Source organism: Canis lupus, chromosome 14, assembly GCF_011100685.1.
Source record: "Canis lupus familiaris isolate Mischka breed German Shepherd chromosome 14, alternate assembly UU_Cfam_GSD_1.0, whole genome shotgun sequence".
NCBI classification, from domain to species: Eukaryota; Metazoa; Chordata; class Mammalia; order Carnivora; family Canidae; genus Canis; species Canis lupus.
This window is the reverse complement of record NC_049235.1, coordinates 4,878,495-4,895,895: the sequence shown is the minus strand read 5'-3', so window position 1 is coordinate 4,895,895 and position 17,401 is coordinate 4,878,495. Positions and strand designations below refer to the sequence as shown.

The 17,401-nt window shown below is 56.3% G+C and overlaps 1 protein-coding gene across 4 annotated transcripts in view; it reads right to left on the bottom strand.

The window, feature by feature from the left end:
• The window catches only part of PLXNA4 (plexin A4), a 427,913-nt gene that overhangs the window by 42,121 nt on the left and 368,391 nt on the right, over positions 1-17,401 (bottom strand). For all 4 annotated transcript variants that reach the window (XM_038556478.1, XM_038556477.1, XM_038556480.1 and 1 more), the window contains exons 15-22: positions 16,321-16,457; positions 14,974-15,138; positions 11,878-11,971; positions 11,164-11,403; positions 10,358-10,504; positions 9,537-9,771; positions 6,788-6,930; positions 290-558 (exon numbers count right to left, since the gene is read on the bottom strand). In XM_038556478.1, coding sequence (XP_038412406.1) covers positions 290-558; positions 6,788-6,930; positions 9,537-9,771; positions 10,358-10,504; positions 11,164-11,403; positions 11,878-11,971; positions 14,974-15,138; positions 16,321-16,457 — 1,430 coding nt within the window. The remainder of the gene's footprint in view (positions 1-289; positions 559-6,787; positions 6,931-9,536; positions 9,772-10,357; positions 10,505-11,163; positions 11,404-11,877; positions 11,972-14,973; positions 15,139-16,320; positions 16,458-17,401) is intronic.

The following is a 17,401-nucleotide window of genomic DNA, read 5'->3' as shown; positions in this document are numbered from 1 at the left end:
CCTGAGACAAGCGTTGCAGCAGAAAGGGTCACGATCAGAGCAGCATAGGGATAGAGAGAGAAGACAAGGATGTCCGGGAGCGGATGGGCGTGGTGGACGGGTCCTTCCAGGAGGGCGACCGGGTGCACCCTGGCCTCTGGGCGAGTCGGCGCCTACCCTTGGGCACTTGGCTGCTCCTTCTGGAGCTCTGCCCCGGTCTCCCCAGAAGGCACAAGAGCCAGGCCGAGTGGGCTGGGCTGGGCGGGGGCTCTCTGACCTGGCCCCTGCCACCCCTCGGGCCCGCCCTCACCTCCTGAGCAGCAGCTTGGGGTGGTTCTTGCTCTCCAGGTTCTTGTCAATGAGGTCGGCCAGCAGCTGCTTCAGCACGTCGGTGGCGTACTCCAGCTTGCTCTGCAGCACGGTCATGATGAGCGAGGCCACGTTGCCGCGGTCGCGCATGGAGAAGCTGCGCTGGGACTCCAGGGTGCGGATGAAGGACAGCAGGAACACTTTGTTGTTGATGAGCTGGGCAAAGAGCTTCAGGCCTTTCTCCACGCGCTCCTGCCGGTAGCCGGGAACCTGCAGAGGAGGAGCCCCCGGGGGTCGTGACTGCCGGGGACAGGAGCGGGGACCCTGCCACCCCAGTCCCCGCCGCCGCTCGGGCCGCAGCCCCCCAGCCAATGCCATCAAGCCCTGGTCCGGCGGTGGGCACCGTGCTAGCTTATTCTCCTGACCCCGTGGCGGCCCACACTGCCTCTGCTTTGGAGCTGAGTCGGGGGAAGGCACAGAGACAACGGCACCCTTTGTCATGGCAGTGCTGGGGTCCTCACCCACTTCGGAGCCTGAGCTCTTCCCTGACGGTAGCACAGAGCCAGTGAGGGGCCCCCACGCCACAGCAGGTGAGCATCACAGACAGCCCCCCGGGGCGGCCTCCAGGAGGCCGGGGCTGCAGCAGGTGACCCCAGTGGCCAGGGATCACCACACCTGAGCCTGCAGCTGCCCTGATGCTGACCCTTCTCCGGCCACCTGGGTCCCGTTGACAGACCCGTGGCCTCCTTGTCAGGACTTCCAAGGTGCACAGAGGCTCTGGCACTGCCGCCCCGTGTGACCTTGGGCAAGTCTATTCAGGTCTCTGGGGGCCCAAGGTGACTCACGCCAGGAAAGGGGAGGAAGCCCAGCATTCTCTCAGGTGCCCCCTGACTGACTCTAGTGTCTGCTGTTTTCTCCGAGACTCCTCTGAGACCCGGGGAGAGGGGAAGCGCTGGTCTTCCTGCCTGCATCTCCACACTGAGCCAGCCCTCGCCTGAGCTGGGAGGACGCCTCTCTGACCTGCGTGCTGGCTCCACGGCGGTGCCTATCAGGGTGTTCTGGCAACGTGTGCACTGCCCTGTGTGTATCCACCCATGAAAACAAAAAGGTGACTTAGCCAAGCATAGCCTCTGCCCCCAAGGTGAAGCCCTCTGAGAGCGGAGCAGGGCACCCTTTGTGGGGTGGGGAGCTGGGGGGGGGCAGGGGCCTCTGCAGGAGGGGCCGTGTCCCGGCCGCGGGAGTCTTTGGGGAGGAGCGTCAGGTGCGCAGCAGCGCAGGGTGCAGTCTGACTCAGCCGAGCTGGGGTTAACTGTCACTGCTGTGTGCTAGTCTGGGGACCCTGAGAAGACTCCACTTCCTCGTCAGAGACATGAAGCTACTGGAGCTGTCGTGTCAGCCCTTACTCTGCTGAGCGCTGTTCTACACGCTCTAGAAATACTGACCCGTTTACCCCACACGACAGCCGACCGTCTCTAAGGTGGGCCCGATCTCAGCTCCCGCCCTGCCCAGCTCTCCCCAGCCCGCAGCCCGTTCCCTACTCCACAGGGGCTGGCCAAGGAAGGACAAGGGTAGGGGGCAGCCCCAGCTTGCCACCAGCCGGACCTCAGTCTGCCCAGCTATCCATACATCCCGCTGAGCTCCCTCCCGGCTCTGTGACCACCCCTGACACAGGTATGCATGTTTTACCTTGTCTGTCCTTCATTCCCCCCAGAGAACTGCTCCACAACCTGTCCTGATGGGAGACAATGCCACTTGCTGGGCACCCACCGTGGGCAGTGCCTGGCGCTGGCACACGTATTCATCTCTCCAGCCAAGCAAGAGTGCGCGTGTCCTCTTCACCATCTCTCAGAGAACCTACTGTAGCAGTCCCGAGGCCAGCCAGCTGGTGCAGGAGGGTGCTGGATGCCCAAACCCAAGCCTGTTTGGCCTCCCAGGCCCTGTCTGTCCTCCCCATTCTTCACCACATTCGGTCCTACCCGTGGGCCTCAGAGGTGACTGAGAGCCAGCTGTGAGCCTCCCATGCAGGGCCTCCTGGCAGCTCAGGCTGCCCATCGAGGGCAAGGGAACCACAGCCAGGTTTGGCATCAGGGCCCCTGGAGTGGAAGATGAGAACACAGGGCTGGTCACATGGCACATTTGGTGAGAGGACGTGCTCTGAACTTCGTGGCTTAGCTGCACACGCCTTCTGGGTCCCAAGGCCTGGGGCCCAGAGAAGGAAGGTGTAGCACAGCCAGCAAAGCTGAGGCCACAGCGTGCCGGTCAGCAGCCCAGGCTTTGGAATCAGAGACACTAACTGACTCATGCACGGAGGAAAGCTGTCACCTCTGGGCTCTATCACCTCGCCTGTAAAATGAGAATACGAGTGCCCATGTCATATTGTTTTATGGGCATTAAATAGATAATGCATGTAAAGTGCTTGGCACATGCAGTGCGCACTTAACAGCAGGTTTATTACCTGCCTCTCCTACTCCACTGGCTGCTGTTCACCCATTCCTCTCGCCCAGGAGTTTTCAAGACATTGAATGCATTGGCCCGGAGTCCGGGGGTGCGCAGAAGGTAAGAATTTTCTCCCCATTTTATGAAGAGAAGGAAGTGAAGTATCTTGGTGAAGAATACCCCGCACAATTCCCCTTCGTAACTTGCCATCCCTCCCACCCCTGCTCCCTAAGCAAATGCCACTCTGAAACAAGACTTTCTTTATTCACCAGATGGTTCGATAATTTAGTTGAAGTCTGTGAGTATAAAACTGGATAGTAAATTTTAATTGTAACCCAACAGGTTAGAGTTTGGGAGGCATGGGTAGGTTGAAAATGGGGTGTGTGGTTACGGTTCACTCCCTGCTCCCTGGTTTGAAAGGATCCGTGCCTGTGCAGTGCCTAGGCAACCCCTCACCCCCATGCCTGCCTTCACCTGATGGTCACAAAAGAGGGGGATGGGTGGCCTGTGTCCAGGACAGACTGAAGTCAGACAACATTTGCTTCCTCTCACACACCGACCGCCCGTGCCCAGCCAGTGGGCAGCTATCCCAACGGCTGCAAGGGTTGCGAAACATTGCTTTAGATTCGTCAGTGGCTTCCCTGGGAATATTTCCATTTTCAGAAAGCCAACAGAGAGAAACTATTCCAGTGGTAAGACAGGGCTGGAAACAAATCAGCAAAGACCAATCCAGGCAAGAGTCCTGGATTGTGTGAATCCGCAGGCTCGGGTGGGAGAGGAAAAGCTGATTTTGGTCAATTAATCAGCAAGTCTAATGGAAATGAAAAGTCGTATGTCCTGGGTATATACCCAAAAGGTGGAAGCAGGAGCTCAAGCAGATACCTGTACACCCACGTTCTTAGCGGCATCATGCAGGGTAGCCAACAGGTGGAAGCAGCCCAAGTGCTTGCTGACAGATAAGGAGACAAACAAAAGGTGCTGCAAACCTACAACAGGCTATTGCTCCGGCTTAAAGAGGAGAGCAATCCTGTCATGTGCTACCATCGGGGTGAACCTTGAAAACACTTTGCTAAGTGAAATAAACCCATCCCAGAAGGACAAATACTACATGATTCCATGTCCACGAGGTGCCCTGAGTCTTCAAATTCACAGAAACAGGAAGTCGAAGGGCGGTTTCTGGGGGAGAGGATGGGGGGCTAATGTGTAATGGGGACGCGGTAGCATGTGGGGAAGATGAAAACCCTCCGGAGACGGCTGGTGGTGATGGTCGCAGTGCAGCGAGCGTGTACGCACTGACTCTGAGCTGTAACACGAACAAATCATTGATATGGTCAATTTTATGTGATGCGGATTTTACCACGATTCAAAATGAGGAAAGCTGTGTGACCTGAGTCAGCCTGTGCCTGACAGTCAGCCATCCCAGCGGCTCCAGCTCATGGAGGTGTGTGGAGGTGGCTGCTCACTCCCTCACGAGCAGGAGGGTGGGAACTAAACGTCTCCCCACATGATGGAGGCAAGGAAGAAGGAGAAGACTCAGGTCTGAGGGCAAAGCTGAATGTGCTGGATGAGGAATCGGGTCACGGTCGGACATGGTGTAATCTGTAACGGGGGCCAGAGGAACAGGGTGGGGCGGGGGCAGGGTGTCCAGGTTGTGCACCGAAGAGCTTGGAGGTCACACAGGCTGCTCAGGTGACGACAACCCAGCAGCCCTGGTTCTCAAGGCCCCCCTCAGCCCTCCCAGGGCTGGGTTCGTCTGACACCCATGACAGACAGATGGAGAAGGGGAGTCAGTAACTCTGGGGTGCCCTCGTGCATGTTCAGCCCAGGGCATAGGTGGTGTCACTGGGAAGTGCAGAAATTATGGATCTCTAAGGTGGTGCTGAGCAAAGCTCTTGAGGTTTTCTGGCAAAGTGTGGAGCTTGCTGGCCCGGAAGCCTGTGTCCGGGGGTACCTCAGGTCAGGAACAAGGCAGACAGGGCCAGTGCGGCCCCAGGGAAGCAGGGAGCTGGCTCCATGCAAGGCTCTGAGGGCGGGGGTGGGGGTGAGGGTGCTGGCTGGGGGTTTCTGTTTGTTGAGCCTGGCTTGCCGAGCCGGGTTCCCGGCTGTGTGCCGCCCTGAAGACTAAGGCTAGGAGTTGGGGAGCAGCCCCCATCTTGCTTCTCACAGGAGCAAGGCCTCCAAGCTGGCCTTGGTGGCGGGGGCTCCCAACAGCTTTCGGCAAGCGTCTTGGTATACGGTTCGGAGGGGCGGTGAGAGGGAATCATTTGTCTTCTTGTCCTCCGTGAACAGGGCTGCTGCACACAGTGAGGCAGGTTGTACACTGAGGGAGTCCAGAGGTGTCCCCTATGAGTGATGCCATCTGGAGCACGGCAGCGTTCACCCTGCACCACCACCCGTGAGGTCCTGTGCAGGAAGGAGCCCTGTGACCGTCCTGCCCCCGCCCCGGGCAGTCCTTGGGAGCGCACTGCCCTTGGGGGTGTGTTCAGTGAGTGCCAAGCCAGGCTGGAGACTCTGAGAATCTCGAGGTGCAAGTGCATATGCAAAGTGCAGAGTCTTCAAGGGACCAAACACCCTGGTATTTTGAAGCAAGTAAAAATGAGGCTGGGCAAAAAAATAAATGGCAGAGAAAAATGAAAGAGAATGAGAGAGGACACAGGCAGGAAGAGTGAGGCCAAGAAAATGGCTAGAACATCAAGATGTAGACGGTGTTCTCAGTGAGGACGCAGGGCCCACTGTCTATGACCTCTGGGAGTGCCCCTTGGTAGCTATCTCCTGAGGGGCCAAGGGGACACTCCTCCACATGGAAGTGCCCCTGCCCTCGTTGGAGAAGCGTGCCCGGGGGGAACAGGCCTCCGCACACGGGCGCACGCTGTATTTAACAAACGTTTGTGGAGAAACGCACGCGGGCTCCAGAGTCCCCGGGGCCCCACTCTGCCTCTGGAGAGGTGCACGGCCTCCCCATCCCCTCGGCCAGCCCACGCAGACATTCCCGCAGGGCCAACACCTGCAGAACCGCGCCACTGCTGAGCTGGGGGGGAGGGGTCTGTTGTGATGTCATGGACGGTGTAAATCTCAGAGTTTGTCTCGTTTTCTGTTTTTGCTTTGGCTGGAGATGTTTGATCCATCCTGATAAGAATCTAGAGCCCTCAGGCATGACAGTGACACGCAGTCTTTTCCTCCTAAGGAGCACAGACCCTGGAGTCTAACTTCCAGACTCAAATCCTGGCCCCGCCCCCTCCCAGCAGGTGACCCCAGAGTTCTCCCTGAAACTTTAGTTTCCTTGCATCTAAAATGAGTGCACCTTCTTCAGACCGCTTGTGGGATCGTCAATCAACACACACACAAACCAAGGACTTAAAAGCAGACTAGATTAGCACGCCGTCAACTCGCAGAGATTATTCCTTATGATTATTATTTTGCCCTGGTTTCCTCATTTGTATTTTTCACTTTTCTCTGGTATTTATCTTTATAAGTCATCCCAAATCCCTTTTGGAACAAAGCGTAACATGAATATATGCATAAGCCAGATACTATGCTAGACGGTAAGTGGGATAAAATGTTCAAAAGATGAGGTCCTGCTGGTACAAAAGACGGTTATGTTCCTACCATTCATGCGTCCACCTCCCTTCCCAGCACGTCCCTTATCTTTTCCACATACACTGAGTGAGCGCCAACTATGTACCTAAGTCCCTTACACTGTGGTTTCCTAAACAGGCGGCCAATGAACACACGACACCGTCTGTCTGCCACATCTCTGGCTTTTGCATATGGGTACAGTTTTTCCCTTCAACTTCCATTCAATTCTCAATGGGTCCATGGCCCCTAGAGCCCAGATCTACTCCCAACTTGGCTCAGAGGCTCCCTGGTGTGGCCTCATTTCCTACAGAGGGACTGGCTGGCTGGCGCTGACCAGTGGGGGGAGCCTCAGACCAGTCACGTCCCCTCCCTGGCCTCAGCTTTCTCACCTCCAAACAGGGTGCCTGCCCTTGAAGATCACGGAGACCCTTCTCCACACTATAACACCTTCACGGGGCAAGGCTTGGTCACGGGTACGGCTTCTCACCTCGAGGTCTCGGAGCACAGGGTGGTCTTCGATTCCGGGGAACAGCACCCGCATGGTGTAGGTTCTGTAGTCCAGGAAGGGGATCCCAGCTCCATCCAGGTCACTTGTCAGCTCGTGGATGTCCGTCTGCAGCTCGGCAAAAGCTGGCACAGAGGGAAGCCATGAGACTGCTCACTGGAGCGGCCCCCGTGTCTGACTGCTCAGAATCCTCACCCCAACCCCAGGGAGACATGGGCAATGGACCGCAGGCGTGCAGGATGATGTGGGATGTTTTAGGTAGCTGGGGTGAATGACACAGGAAGGGGAGGAAGACGTAGTGCAAGGAAGCTGGTCTTGGGCCAAATCCCTTCCAAAGCATGGATGGGGGTGGGCTGTCCACAGATGTGTCCTGCTGCTGAGACCTGAAGGCCGCCTCCCTCTGAAGATGAAGGGCTTTGGTTTGCGGACTATGCTGGGGTGGGGTGGGGTGGGGTGGGGTGGGACTCCACTATCAGGGGACGGGGGAGGGAGGGGAGAGGTTCCAGGGCGGAGGGTCTATTCCCAATTCAGCATGTTTATAGCGGTCTTCCTTTTATGAGTTAAGAACAATTTCTTCTGCAGTCCCAGCTTGGGGCCAGGTGGCTCACAGGAGCCATCAACCACCCAGTGGGACCAGACGAAGCTATGCCACATTAATAGATTCCTTCTGGATAGATGTGTGGGGCATATCTTTGTCCTTCCTTCCTCAAGGTGATGCCACTCAATGGTGAATTATGACCTGCATGTGGGCACTGCTGTCCGTGGAGGCAGCTCAGGCTTCTGGATGGTTGTGGAGCTGCAAGGCCCCCTTCTCTCTGGGCCCCAAGAAAGTCCAGCACCCGACCCAGGTGTTTACACGGTACCCAAGCTGTAAGCACCCTCAGTCCAGAGCACGGCCCTCCCCCCAGGCTGCTGTCCACCCTGGGAGGCAGTTAGAGAGGAGGCACCAGGCCCTTCCCTGCTCTGCCTTTCTCCTGGGCACAGGTACACATACTGACATGCATGCATGACACACACAGCCCGGATGCATTAACCCATGCTGGCAAAGAACAGCCAGTGGGCACTGAGTCAACGATACTTCCTAATATTGAAATCAGCACAAGAATAGGGAAAAGTATTCCGTGGGCTCTGCGGATCACATGAACACAGCACGGCTGCCCCAGGCCCTGCGGCCAGGGCCCCCTGTGCCCCCCCAATGCCACCTCGGGCCTCTGGATCTCAGGTTTCTGGCCCTTGAGGATAGCGGGGCTTCTTATCTGGCACAACAACCAAGCACCACCCGGCCCCCTGCACTGGCTCCGTGGACCCTCTCCCGCGCTGCTGCTGTTTCCGCACCCTTGGTCACACTGATGCAGGGTGTCCCCATCAAGGCGAGTGACTCAGAAGGCAGAGCAGCCCTAATGCATCCGTGTGGAACTTACACCAAGGTGTGGGTACTTGCATGTATTGGGGGGGGGTCACTAAGATTTTTGGCATGTGCGGTCACCTAAAGCCTGATGAGCACTCCCGCATGTGCTGAGTGAGGAACATGCGTGTGTGGATGCATGTAATGTGTGCGTGGCATTAGTGGCATGTGTATATCATCCGAGTGTGTGTGTGTGTGTGTGTGTGTGGCAGTGAGTGTGTGTTTCATCAGCGAAGGGCCTAGGCGGGGCCTCTTCTGGGTGTATGTGTGGGTGACGTCCTGGCTTACAGTCAGGGCTCTGGGGACTCACCTTGCCTGGACCCATGCTGCCCCTTACACCGCCCAGGGCCGGTCCTGGGCTCCCCTGACACATCCTTTTGGGGCTAATCTCATGGTGCAGAATGGCTCTCTCCCGAGCCAGAACCAAGGCCCTCTCCGGGTGCCTCCACTGACACTCCTCGGCTGGACTCCCTATCTGGAGGCTGATGTCTCCTCCAGAACGTTCTCAGAGGAACCTGGCTTCGCACTCCCCTCCCAGGCCCCTCCCAGTCGGGGTGCTCGGCTGGCGGCTGGTACAGCTTTCCTTCAAGTCACTAGGCGCCTCCAACATTCAAAGCCTTGCGCCCGCCACACATAAAAGAGATTCTAATCACTACACCTAATTAGAGGGAAGAGTACATTGCGGAGAAAAAAAATTAAGCAGCGTAAATATAATAAAAGGCAGTAATTAACAGTCCCACAAGGCAGATGCCGTGTTGACAGCGAAGGGTGTAGTGAGGGATGGGACGGATGCGCTTCCCCATCAGACGGAGCCGCGGCTTCCCTGCTGGTAGAGCCCCAGGTACGGGCCCATGGACTCCGAGAAAAAAGTCCACAGCAAAGAACCCACTCAGACCCTCCCAGGGTGACTCACGAAATGATACCCTGGGGGCGACAAGACTCTGACTCCTAGGTTTCCTTCCTAGATTTAGCGTCGCTGACTTCACATCACGGTGGTGTCAGTAATTTTTAAAAATACAAGCTGTGCAACCCGCTTCCCTCTAAACCTCAAATCAGCCCTACAGCCTAAAGGCGGGGAGCTCAAGGTTGCTGAACGTGTTGTGTGTCAAGATACCCCAAGCTCCCTCCCGAGAGGGGAGTGTAAAACCCCGGCGGCCAGGATTCAGGATTTGTGGCTGTGAGCTGCCCTTCTGGGGTTCAAGACCACCCCAGCCTGACCTGGGGAACCAGGGGAGGGGGTGGGTCTGCTGGGATCTGGGTCGGGTCTGGACACCAGCTCAGAGGCCAGAGTTAGAGGTCAGACCATGGCCCCCGGTCCCCCGGTACCTTCTTTGCACTCCAGGGCCACGCGCGACTCCAGATTGTCCATCTGCATCTGCAGCCGCTTCAGCGTGAGGTCGCTTTCGCGGGACTTGCGTTTGTAGGCGATGAGGACGGCGACGATGAAGATGACCAGGAGGCCTCCTGCCACGGCGATGCTGACGATGGCAGGCAGGCTGAGCGGGCTGTCTGGGGCCACGTACACCATCCCCGGGGAGTACTCCATGCCACCGACGCGGGCCTGGGGGCACAGCAGGCGACAGGAAGCTGGGAGCTGGCACAGAGCTGGGGCAAGGGGGGAGCAGGCCCAGGACCTTGATGAACTGGCCACAGGCGGGGTGGGGGGACAGACGGAAAGGGCTCCAGGGAGGAGAACCATCATCACTGGCTCTTGTAAGAACCGCTGGGGGGTGTGTGGGGGCTGAGGGATGGGTCTGGGGGGCCCAGAGATGGGATGCTGCACAGTACTCAGGACCAGCACTGTCATCTTCATAAGGACACAGCACACAACTGGGACCTCAAGAAGTCTGACATGACTTCGATGACTGGCTCCCTGAGACTCATCCCAGCATAAGGACCGAGGCACGGAGTATGAGGTTATGCTGCCAACAGTCGTCCTGCCCTGCCCGGGCCCTGCCTGTAACAGGCGCCGAGCACATCATATTAACGCAGCTTTGCCTTGCTCCATAAGAGGATGAGTAGGATGAGCATAAGGATTCCCCCGGAAAGCCCTGGTGCCCAGGGTGGAGCTGGTCTGCTCACACTCTGGCATCCCTCGTGCCCACCTCAGCCATCACGCATCCCCCAGCACCCTCTGCCAGGCTCACCATGACTTTGTGCCTGCCGATGAGGTTGGGGGACTCGCAGAGCAGCTGCACATCCGACACGGTCACAGTGCACGGCTTCTCCCCCACCAGCACCGTGTAGTTCAGCTTCACATTGCCCCCGGCCACGGGTGGGATCAGGTTCTTGCCCTGGGAGGCACAAGGAAGCCCCAGTTGGCACCCCAGAGTCTGGACCACAGCGACTGGCTGGAGGCCACATCCTCCCGCCCAGAGGTCCCGTCCTGCTGGTGAGCTGGTGGAGAGTCCACCTTCCAAAAACTTTGTGGCACTTACACTACCATTTCCTTTCCTCAGTGGGGCCCGTAATCAAGGCACTCTTTAGCCTAACCAAATGCAGCCTCAACCCTTCTCAACGCAGTGTTGGGGTCAATCACTCCCAGTTGATTGGAATTGTCATGGGTGCTATAACTGATTTGCAACCCGTGCTCCAAAGAAACCCTATACTGTGGTTTGCAAAGGGCTACATGGGAGGAAGGATCATGAGCCTTTGACCTCCCAGGTCCTGGACTCAGGGGACAGAGAAAGCCTGGGAGTCAGATGGCCAGGATGGATCCAGCTGCCCTGATCAGGTCTCTGTGGCCTCTAAAGAGAGTCTGCCTCTTAATACAAACTCAGAGACAGTGGAGTTTCTCATACTCTGGACTATGACACAACCTCTGCTAGGGGCTCCGATTATGAAGTTGGACTGGAGCCCATGACTTCTGGCTTCTCTCTGTGACTTGGAAAGCCTCCCTGTTCCATGCAGCAGCTTCCTTGCTTCCCGCCTCCTGCCCACCACCTCGCTCTACCTTCAGGATGATGGGGGTGCCGGGCTTGAGCTCCAGGATTCCCGAGGGCCCAAAGGCCTCGAACACGGGGTTGGGGTAGTAGGTGAAGTTAGTCTTGTTGAGGATGAGCAATGACTGGACGTTGTCCAGGATGAAGCCAAACTCCTCGGGCCTCTCGGTCAGGTCGGACTGGTGGTCGGGCCCCAGAGCGAGGGCTGGAGCCTGGCAGGTCATCTCAGTAGCATTCAGAACCTCACAGAGCTAGAGGGGCCAGAGAGGGAAGACCATGCAGTGTCTGGGCCCACACAGCCCCAACACACCCACCAGGGCTTCCTTAGTGCGATCGCACCGCATGGTGTTGACGGGACAGTTAAGGATGGGCCACCGCCCCTGTGCAGCCAGGACCATAGAAGCTGGCCACTCAAGGAGTGCCTGTGCCCACAGCAGTTGTGGCAGTGACTAGGCTCTCTCTAAGCTAAGGAACAGCCCTGGGGGTCCGAAAGTTGGAGGAATAAGGGAATGGAACCCCAGACCCCCCAGAAGCAATTGCTTCTCCCTGCCCATATCCCAAGGTATAAAAATGCCCTCATGTCTGCTCCCTCATCTCACCATCCCAGAGCTCCAATGGGTCATCTGTGTCCGGGGGACCTGCCCTACTTGGGATTTCCCACACCCTTTGGGAAAGTGACATCTTGTGTGGACAGCCCCATGGCCCCCTGCCAGCCCTGGACTCACATTGATGTGCTCCTTCCCTCCATGCTTGGCACGGATCTGGGGATTCTGTATGAGGTCCAGGTGCGTCCCCCATACGGCAATGGGTGTGTTGCCACTGATGGGGTGGGGGAGAAAAGGAGGCGTGTCAGCACAGGGCACTTGACAACTGTGATGATGATGATGATGAGGCTCTGGCATTAAAGGCTATGCCAACCAGGACGCGTGATACTGTTCACGGGGACAATGGTAGCAAACTGACTGAATAATAAGAAGGATGAGTTCTAAGCAGCCAAGGGAACCAGTGATGACCAGATGTCTGTGGCCATCCTGCACTCAGCTTGGCATCCTTGGAGGCTTGCTTGAGTCAGATGCTTCTCTGCAGCCCCCCGGTTTCTCTCCCAAGGCCCTTGCCAGTCACAGGGAGATTTTCACACTGACTTTGGCCTAAGGAAAGCCTTCCTCCCGAATGTCCCCCACCAGACCCTCCAGGGTCTGAGCACAGTCTTCTCCCCGGGACCATCACCACAGTTTGACTCTGGGCTTCAGTCTGCTGAGGTCTGGGAAAGGCAGAAGCCCAGACACCCAGGAACCTCATGTAGGAAGGCAAACAGCGCATGTTCTGAGACTCGGGTCTCCTGTAGCCTGGGTGTCAGCCAGGTATGGGTGAGGAGGGAGCAGGAGATTCTTTGTGTAGCTTTCCAAAAAAAACCTGGGTGCCATTGTTATCTAGAGGGCTCTGAGAAGCTGACATGGGGCAGGGGCTGACTTCCTGGGGGCCTACTCAAAGGAAGTGACAAGTCATTGTCCCTACCATCAAGAAGTATCTTCAAGAAGAGTCCTACTATCTGAAACAGTCGTAAGCTTGGTGAGTGAAGAATCCCTGTCGCCCATATTCATTTCTACCTCTCTGCATCTCTACCCATCGCTACACTCCCAGTTGTTCCCTGGCTTTCTCTTGCCCTCCACCTGCCTTCCCACTCACACACACGCACACGCATAGCACGTGCACAGGGCACGCACATACATGCAAGAAGATTCCTATAAAACCCTGACAGGCTCTTCTGCCCGTGGCTGCGTTCCAGAATGAGATTCTGCTATCTGGCCATCTCCCAATCTTCTTAATCGCCAATTCAATCCACGTTTGAGAACGGACCCCCCACATCACTGTTCATGCGTGCAGAGCCCAGGCTGTTGTGAGCAATGCAAAGCCACACTTGGCAGAGCCTCGCCCCATCAGAGAATTTGTTCACTGCAGCAAAAGTTCTAGAGCCGGCTGGCAGGCCCAGAACGTGCTTCCAACCTCCCTCTTGTCAGGAACGTGGTTCAGGGTTGGCCTCTGGGTGCCAGGAAGGACGCAGCCTCTATTTCCATGACAGCAACTTGAGGAAGAGCTGACTTAAACTAGGCTGTGAGTTCCTCAGGGAGCTGCTGAGTTTGTCTAGACGGAGGGCTACACCAACTTCCTGGATTCACCTGGCCCTGGGGACAAATCCCAGAATAGCTTCCTACAGACTCTTTCCTGCTTTCTGTGCCTTATAGTCATCTACTTTAAAATCATGGCCAAAGCTTATTAAGTTTGGCTTTTACGGAGTAACGGCTGAGGATAACCAATCTCATCTCCACAAAGGCTGCCTGTCTTTCATGGGTTTAAGGCCGGGGGTGGCAAACATTCCTGGAAAGGGCCAGAGAGTAAATATTTTAGGCTTCCAGGCCATATGGTCTGTTGCAATTACTCAACTCTGCTGCTGTGGTGAGAAAGCAGCTATAGACAAAACATATACGAAGGAGCATGGCTGTGTTCCAATAAAACTTTATTTATAAAAGGTGGTGATGGCCAGATCTGGCCCTCAGGTTGGAGTCTCCTGACCCCTATTTTAAAAGATTATTCTCTGGACTGGACTTGTCCCTGCCCCCTGCTTCAGCCATGAGAACTACATCTTCTTGCCTTCCCCCATCCCCCGATGCCAGATGCCTTCTAGAACTGAAGCCAACAGTGAGGAGGGCTGAGGACTCAGCCAGAGGCAGTGGTGGAGAGTTGAGCCAGGCGCAGCACTGTGCATATGCATCTGGCTTAGCCCTCCCAGTGTCCCGGAAGGGAGTCGACAGATGAGAAGCCACAGGCCCAGAGATGTTAAGTAACCTGAGGACGTTTGGCTGGGCCAAGCTCAGTCCTTTCCACCCCAAGTCCTGTTGCACTCCCCCTAGGCCCCCACTCAGCAGTCTCCCAATGGTCAGCAGGGGCCTTGCTGCCAGAATGCTCTGTGCAGCAGCTTCTCCTTACGATCTATCCTCCAGGGACCAGAGCAGCACTCCTGCAGTTCCCTCCCTGAAGTGAGATGCCACATGCTGGAGCCCCACCAAGCAGGGGACTGAGAGGGGCCCCAGGGACCCTGGAATTTCCAAAGCCCCCCATGGTGAATCTGTCAAGAGGAGACCCTGGGAAGTTACGTAGCTGGTGTACGGCTGAGTGAGAGGTGGCACTGGAGGGTCTTCCTGTAACAGCACATCCCTGGCTGCCTCCCAGGACATATGCTCTCTATACACATGCTGGCCCCATGGAAAGAACAGGGAACAAGACCCAGTCCCTGCCCCTGAGGAGTGTGCAGTAGAGGGAGGGGCGAAGCAAGCAGACAACTCGAGATCATGACAGAGCATGACAGAGGGATGGCAGGAGGTTATAGAAATCCAGAGGATGGGCATTCGAATTGGACCCTGGTGGTAAGGACATGCTGTTTGCTTTAGGCCAAGGAGAAGTTGGATCTGATCTTACTCTTTCTCCTACATCCCTCAGCAGGACTGGAATTATCACCCGTATTTGGGAACAGGCCTGGCACCCCCCGCAGTCACTGTGAGGGTATCATGGCCTCCAGGCACATACACCAAATCCTCAGATTAGGGGCCATGGGCTCTTGCTGACCAGAGCTTGGGCTCTGGGTCTGGGTCCCACTCAGAGGTATTCTCAGTGAAAGGAGGGTGCCCTGGCAGGAAGGTATGGTCCAGGGGGCGGTGCTCTGAACCAACCCCGGGTCATCAGTCTTCCAAGCAGACCCGGGCCCCAGAGCTGTCCTTGGCTCTTGACAGTCGGGGAAGGAAACCCTAGGTCAGGGCCGCCCCTACCTGACTATGCTCCACTCTGGCTCGATCCGCACGATGGTGGGGTCCTCCACGTACTGGAAGAACAGGTCCTGGTGGATACTGGCCTTGTCCACTTGCACCATCACCTTCATTTCCAGGACCTCATCTGAGGATGTGGTGTTGCAGATGATGTAGGATGGAGAACGTCTGCAGGGAGGGCAGACATGGAGCTGGGCTCCTGGGTGTTGGCGGGGACAGTGGTCCAAGGCCAGGGCCCACCCCTGCCCTGTCTGCAGGGCCTCGGAGGCCACGGGGCACACTGCCTCCAGGCCCTAAAGACCCTCTCCTGGACCAAATCGTGAACAGGCTCCTCGGAGACCTCTTTTCAATGAGGCCTCATCCTTTGGGCCCCATCTTGGGCCTGCCAAGCCCCATTTTTAGCAAGAATCCTGCTAAGTCAGGTCAGCCAGAGTTCTCCAACCCTTGATCCCCGATCACCCTGGGCTGCCTTCAGCAAGAATCCTATTAAGTCAGTTTAGCAAGAATTTTCCTATTCTTGCCACCGATAGTTAATATCACATCAGTGACCCCTAAGCCCACCCCCTCCCCCCGCGCGCACCCCTCGCTCTGCCGGTGGCTATAAATCCCCAGCTGTCTTTGGCATGTTTGGAGTGAAGCCTTATTCCTTTCTGACACCCATTGCAATAGTCCTTAGTAAACTCTTCCTTCCTATTTCAGCAAGTGTCAGAAGGATTTTTTTTTCTTTACCCTTGGCCTGACTTCAGATCTATCGCAACCCTCAGCATGGTTCTGGCCCCGGGGAACCATGTGTGGAATGTCACATCCCCACCACGTCCCTGAGTCCTGCATCAGATGAAGCCCTGGCCTCCTTGCTATCCCCGAGGTGCCTGGCTTATGGAGGCCGTGCCCTCCTGAGCCTGGAGGGTGCAACCAGGGGGAGAGAGAGCTGGCGGCCCTCGGGACGTTCAATCTCAGCCAGCTGGGCTAGGGGGCCCCTGGCAGGTCTCAGCAGTCCTGACTGGCTCTGCGGCAGGGGGCAGGGGCTCTAGATTCCCAAGTGTGTCCATGGAACCCCAGGGTTCTGTATCAGTGGTCGGTGTTGGGGCACAGAGGCTAAATGGCAGGCAACAGCATGAATGGCCCATCTAGGGAAGGGCTGCCTGGCAGGGCTCCAGACTGAGCCCCAGACACCCACAGCCAGGTATGCCCATACCATCTTCCCTCAAAGCAAAGGGCCCCTTTCTCAGGGAGGAGAAAGTACTTCCAAGAGGTGAGTGAGCCCTGGAGTCCGCCTGCTGCCCTGGGGCAGCCCTGCCCACCCCACCTTCTGGGCTGTGAGCCCCTGAGGCCTGCCTGGAGGTGCGTTACCTGTGGAAGAGGCAGGGCTGCTTCCCGAACATCACCACCACGTTGCTGCCCGCGTTTAGGTTGGTGCCTGTGATGGTCACTTGGGTGCCCCCGGACATGGGCCCCCGTTTGGGCTTCAGGTCCGAGAGAGTTAGCGTCTGTGTAGGAAAGGATGTGGCCTGAGACACGACTGGGACAGGGTCTGAAGGGGCAGCACCCCGCTCCCGGAGTTGCTCAGTAACAGTGGCCTCCCAAAGAGCCCGCGGAGTCCTACTGGGCTTGTGGGGAGAAGCAACATTCTGGACCTGCGGGTTTATACCTCTATATAATCACAGTAATAATAACAGCTGCTGCGTGCTGCGGTTCTAACTGGCAGGCTTTATTTCCTCATCCATGTCTATATAATTTATTTTCCCAATCCATTCTACAAGGTAGGTGTTAGTACCCATTTTACAGAAGAGATTCACCCAGCTAAAAAGCGGCCCATCTCAGATCTGACTCCAGAGCTCTGGCTCTCTAGCATCTCCTCAATTGTTTTTGAGAAGGTGATCTGCTCCTTCCACGGGGCTGGCTCTTCCAGAGGGCTGCCCAAACACCCAGAGGCCAGAGCAGTGGGTCCTGAAGACCCCAGGAAAACCCAGGAAGAGAAGCCAAGAAGGGTCAGTGGATTGAGTGAGGATGGGATGATGAGAGGGGGCACCTGAGAGCTGAGGATTTGGAGTTGTGGTTTGTTCTTTCATTAGCATTTTAATGGAAAAAACTTTCCTCGTCCCAGGTGAGAAGCCTGTATCTGCATTTAAATGAAGAAATATCAGAAAGGGAGACAGAACATGAGAGACTCCTAACTCTGGGAAAGGAACTAGGGGTAGTGGAAGGGGAGGAGGGTGGGGGGGGGTGTGACTGGGTGACGGGCACTGAGGGGGGCACTTGACGGGATGAGCACTGGGTGTTATTCTACATGTTGGCAAATTGAACACCAATAAAAAATAAATTTATAAAAAAGAAAAAAATTAAAAAAAATAAACACAGGTATACAAGTATTCAAAAAAAAAAAAAATGAAGATTTATCTCTCCCTGATCCCTTAAAGAATTCCACACCAAA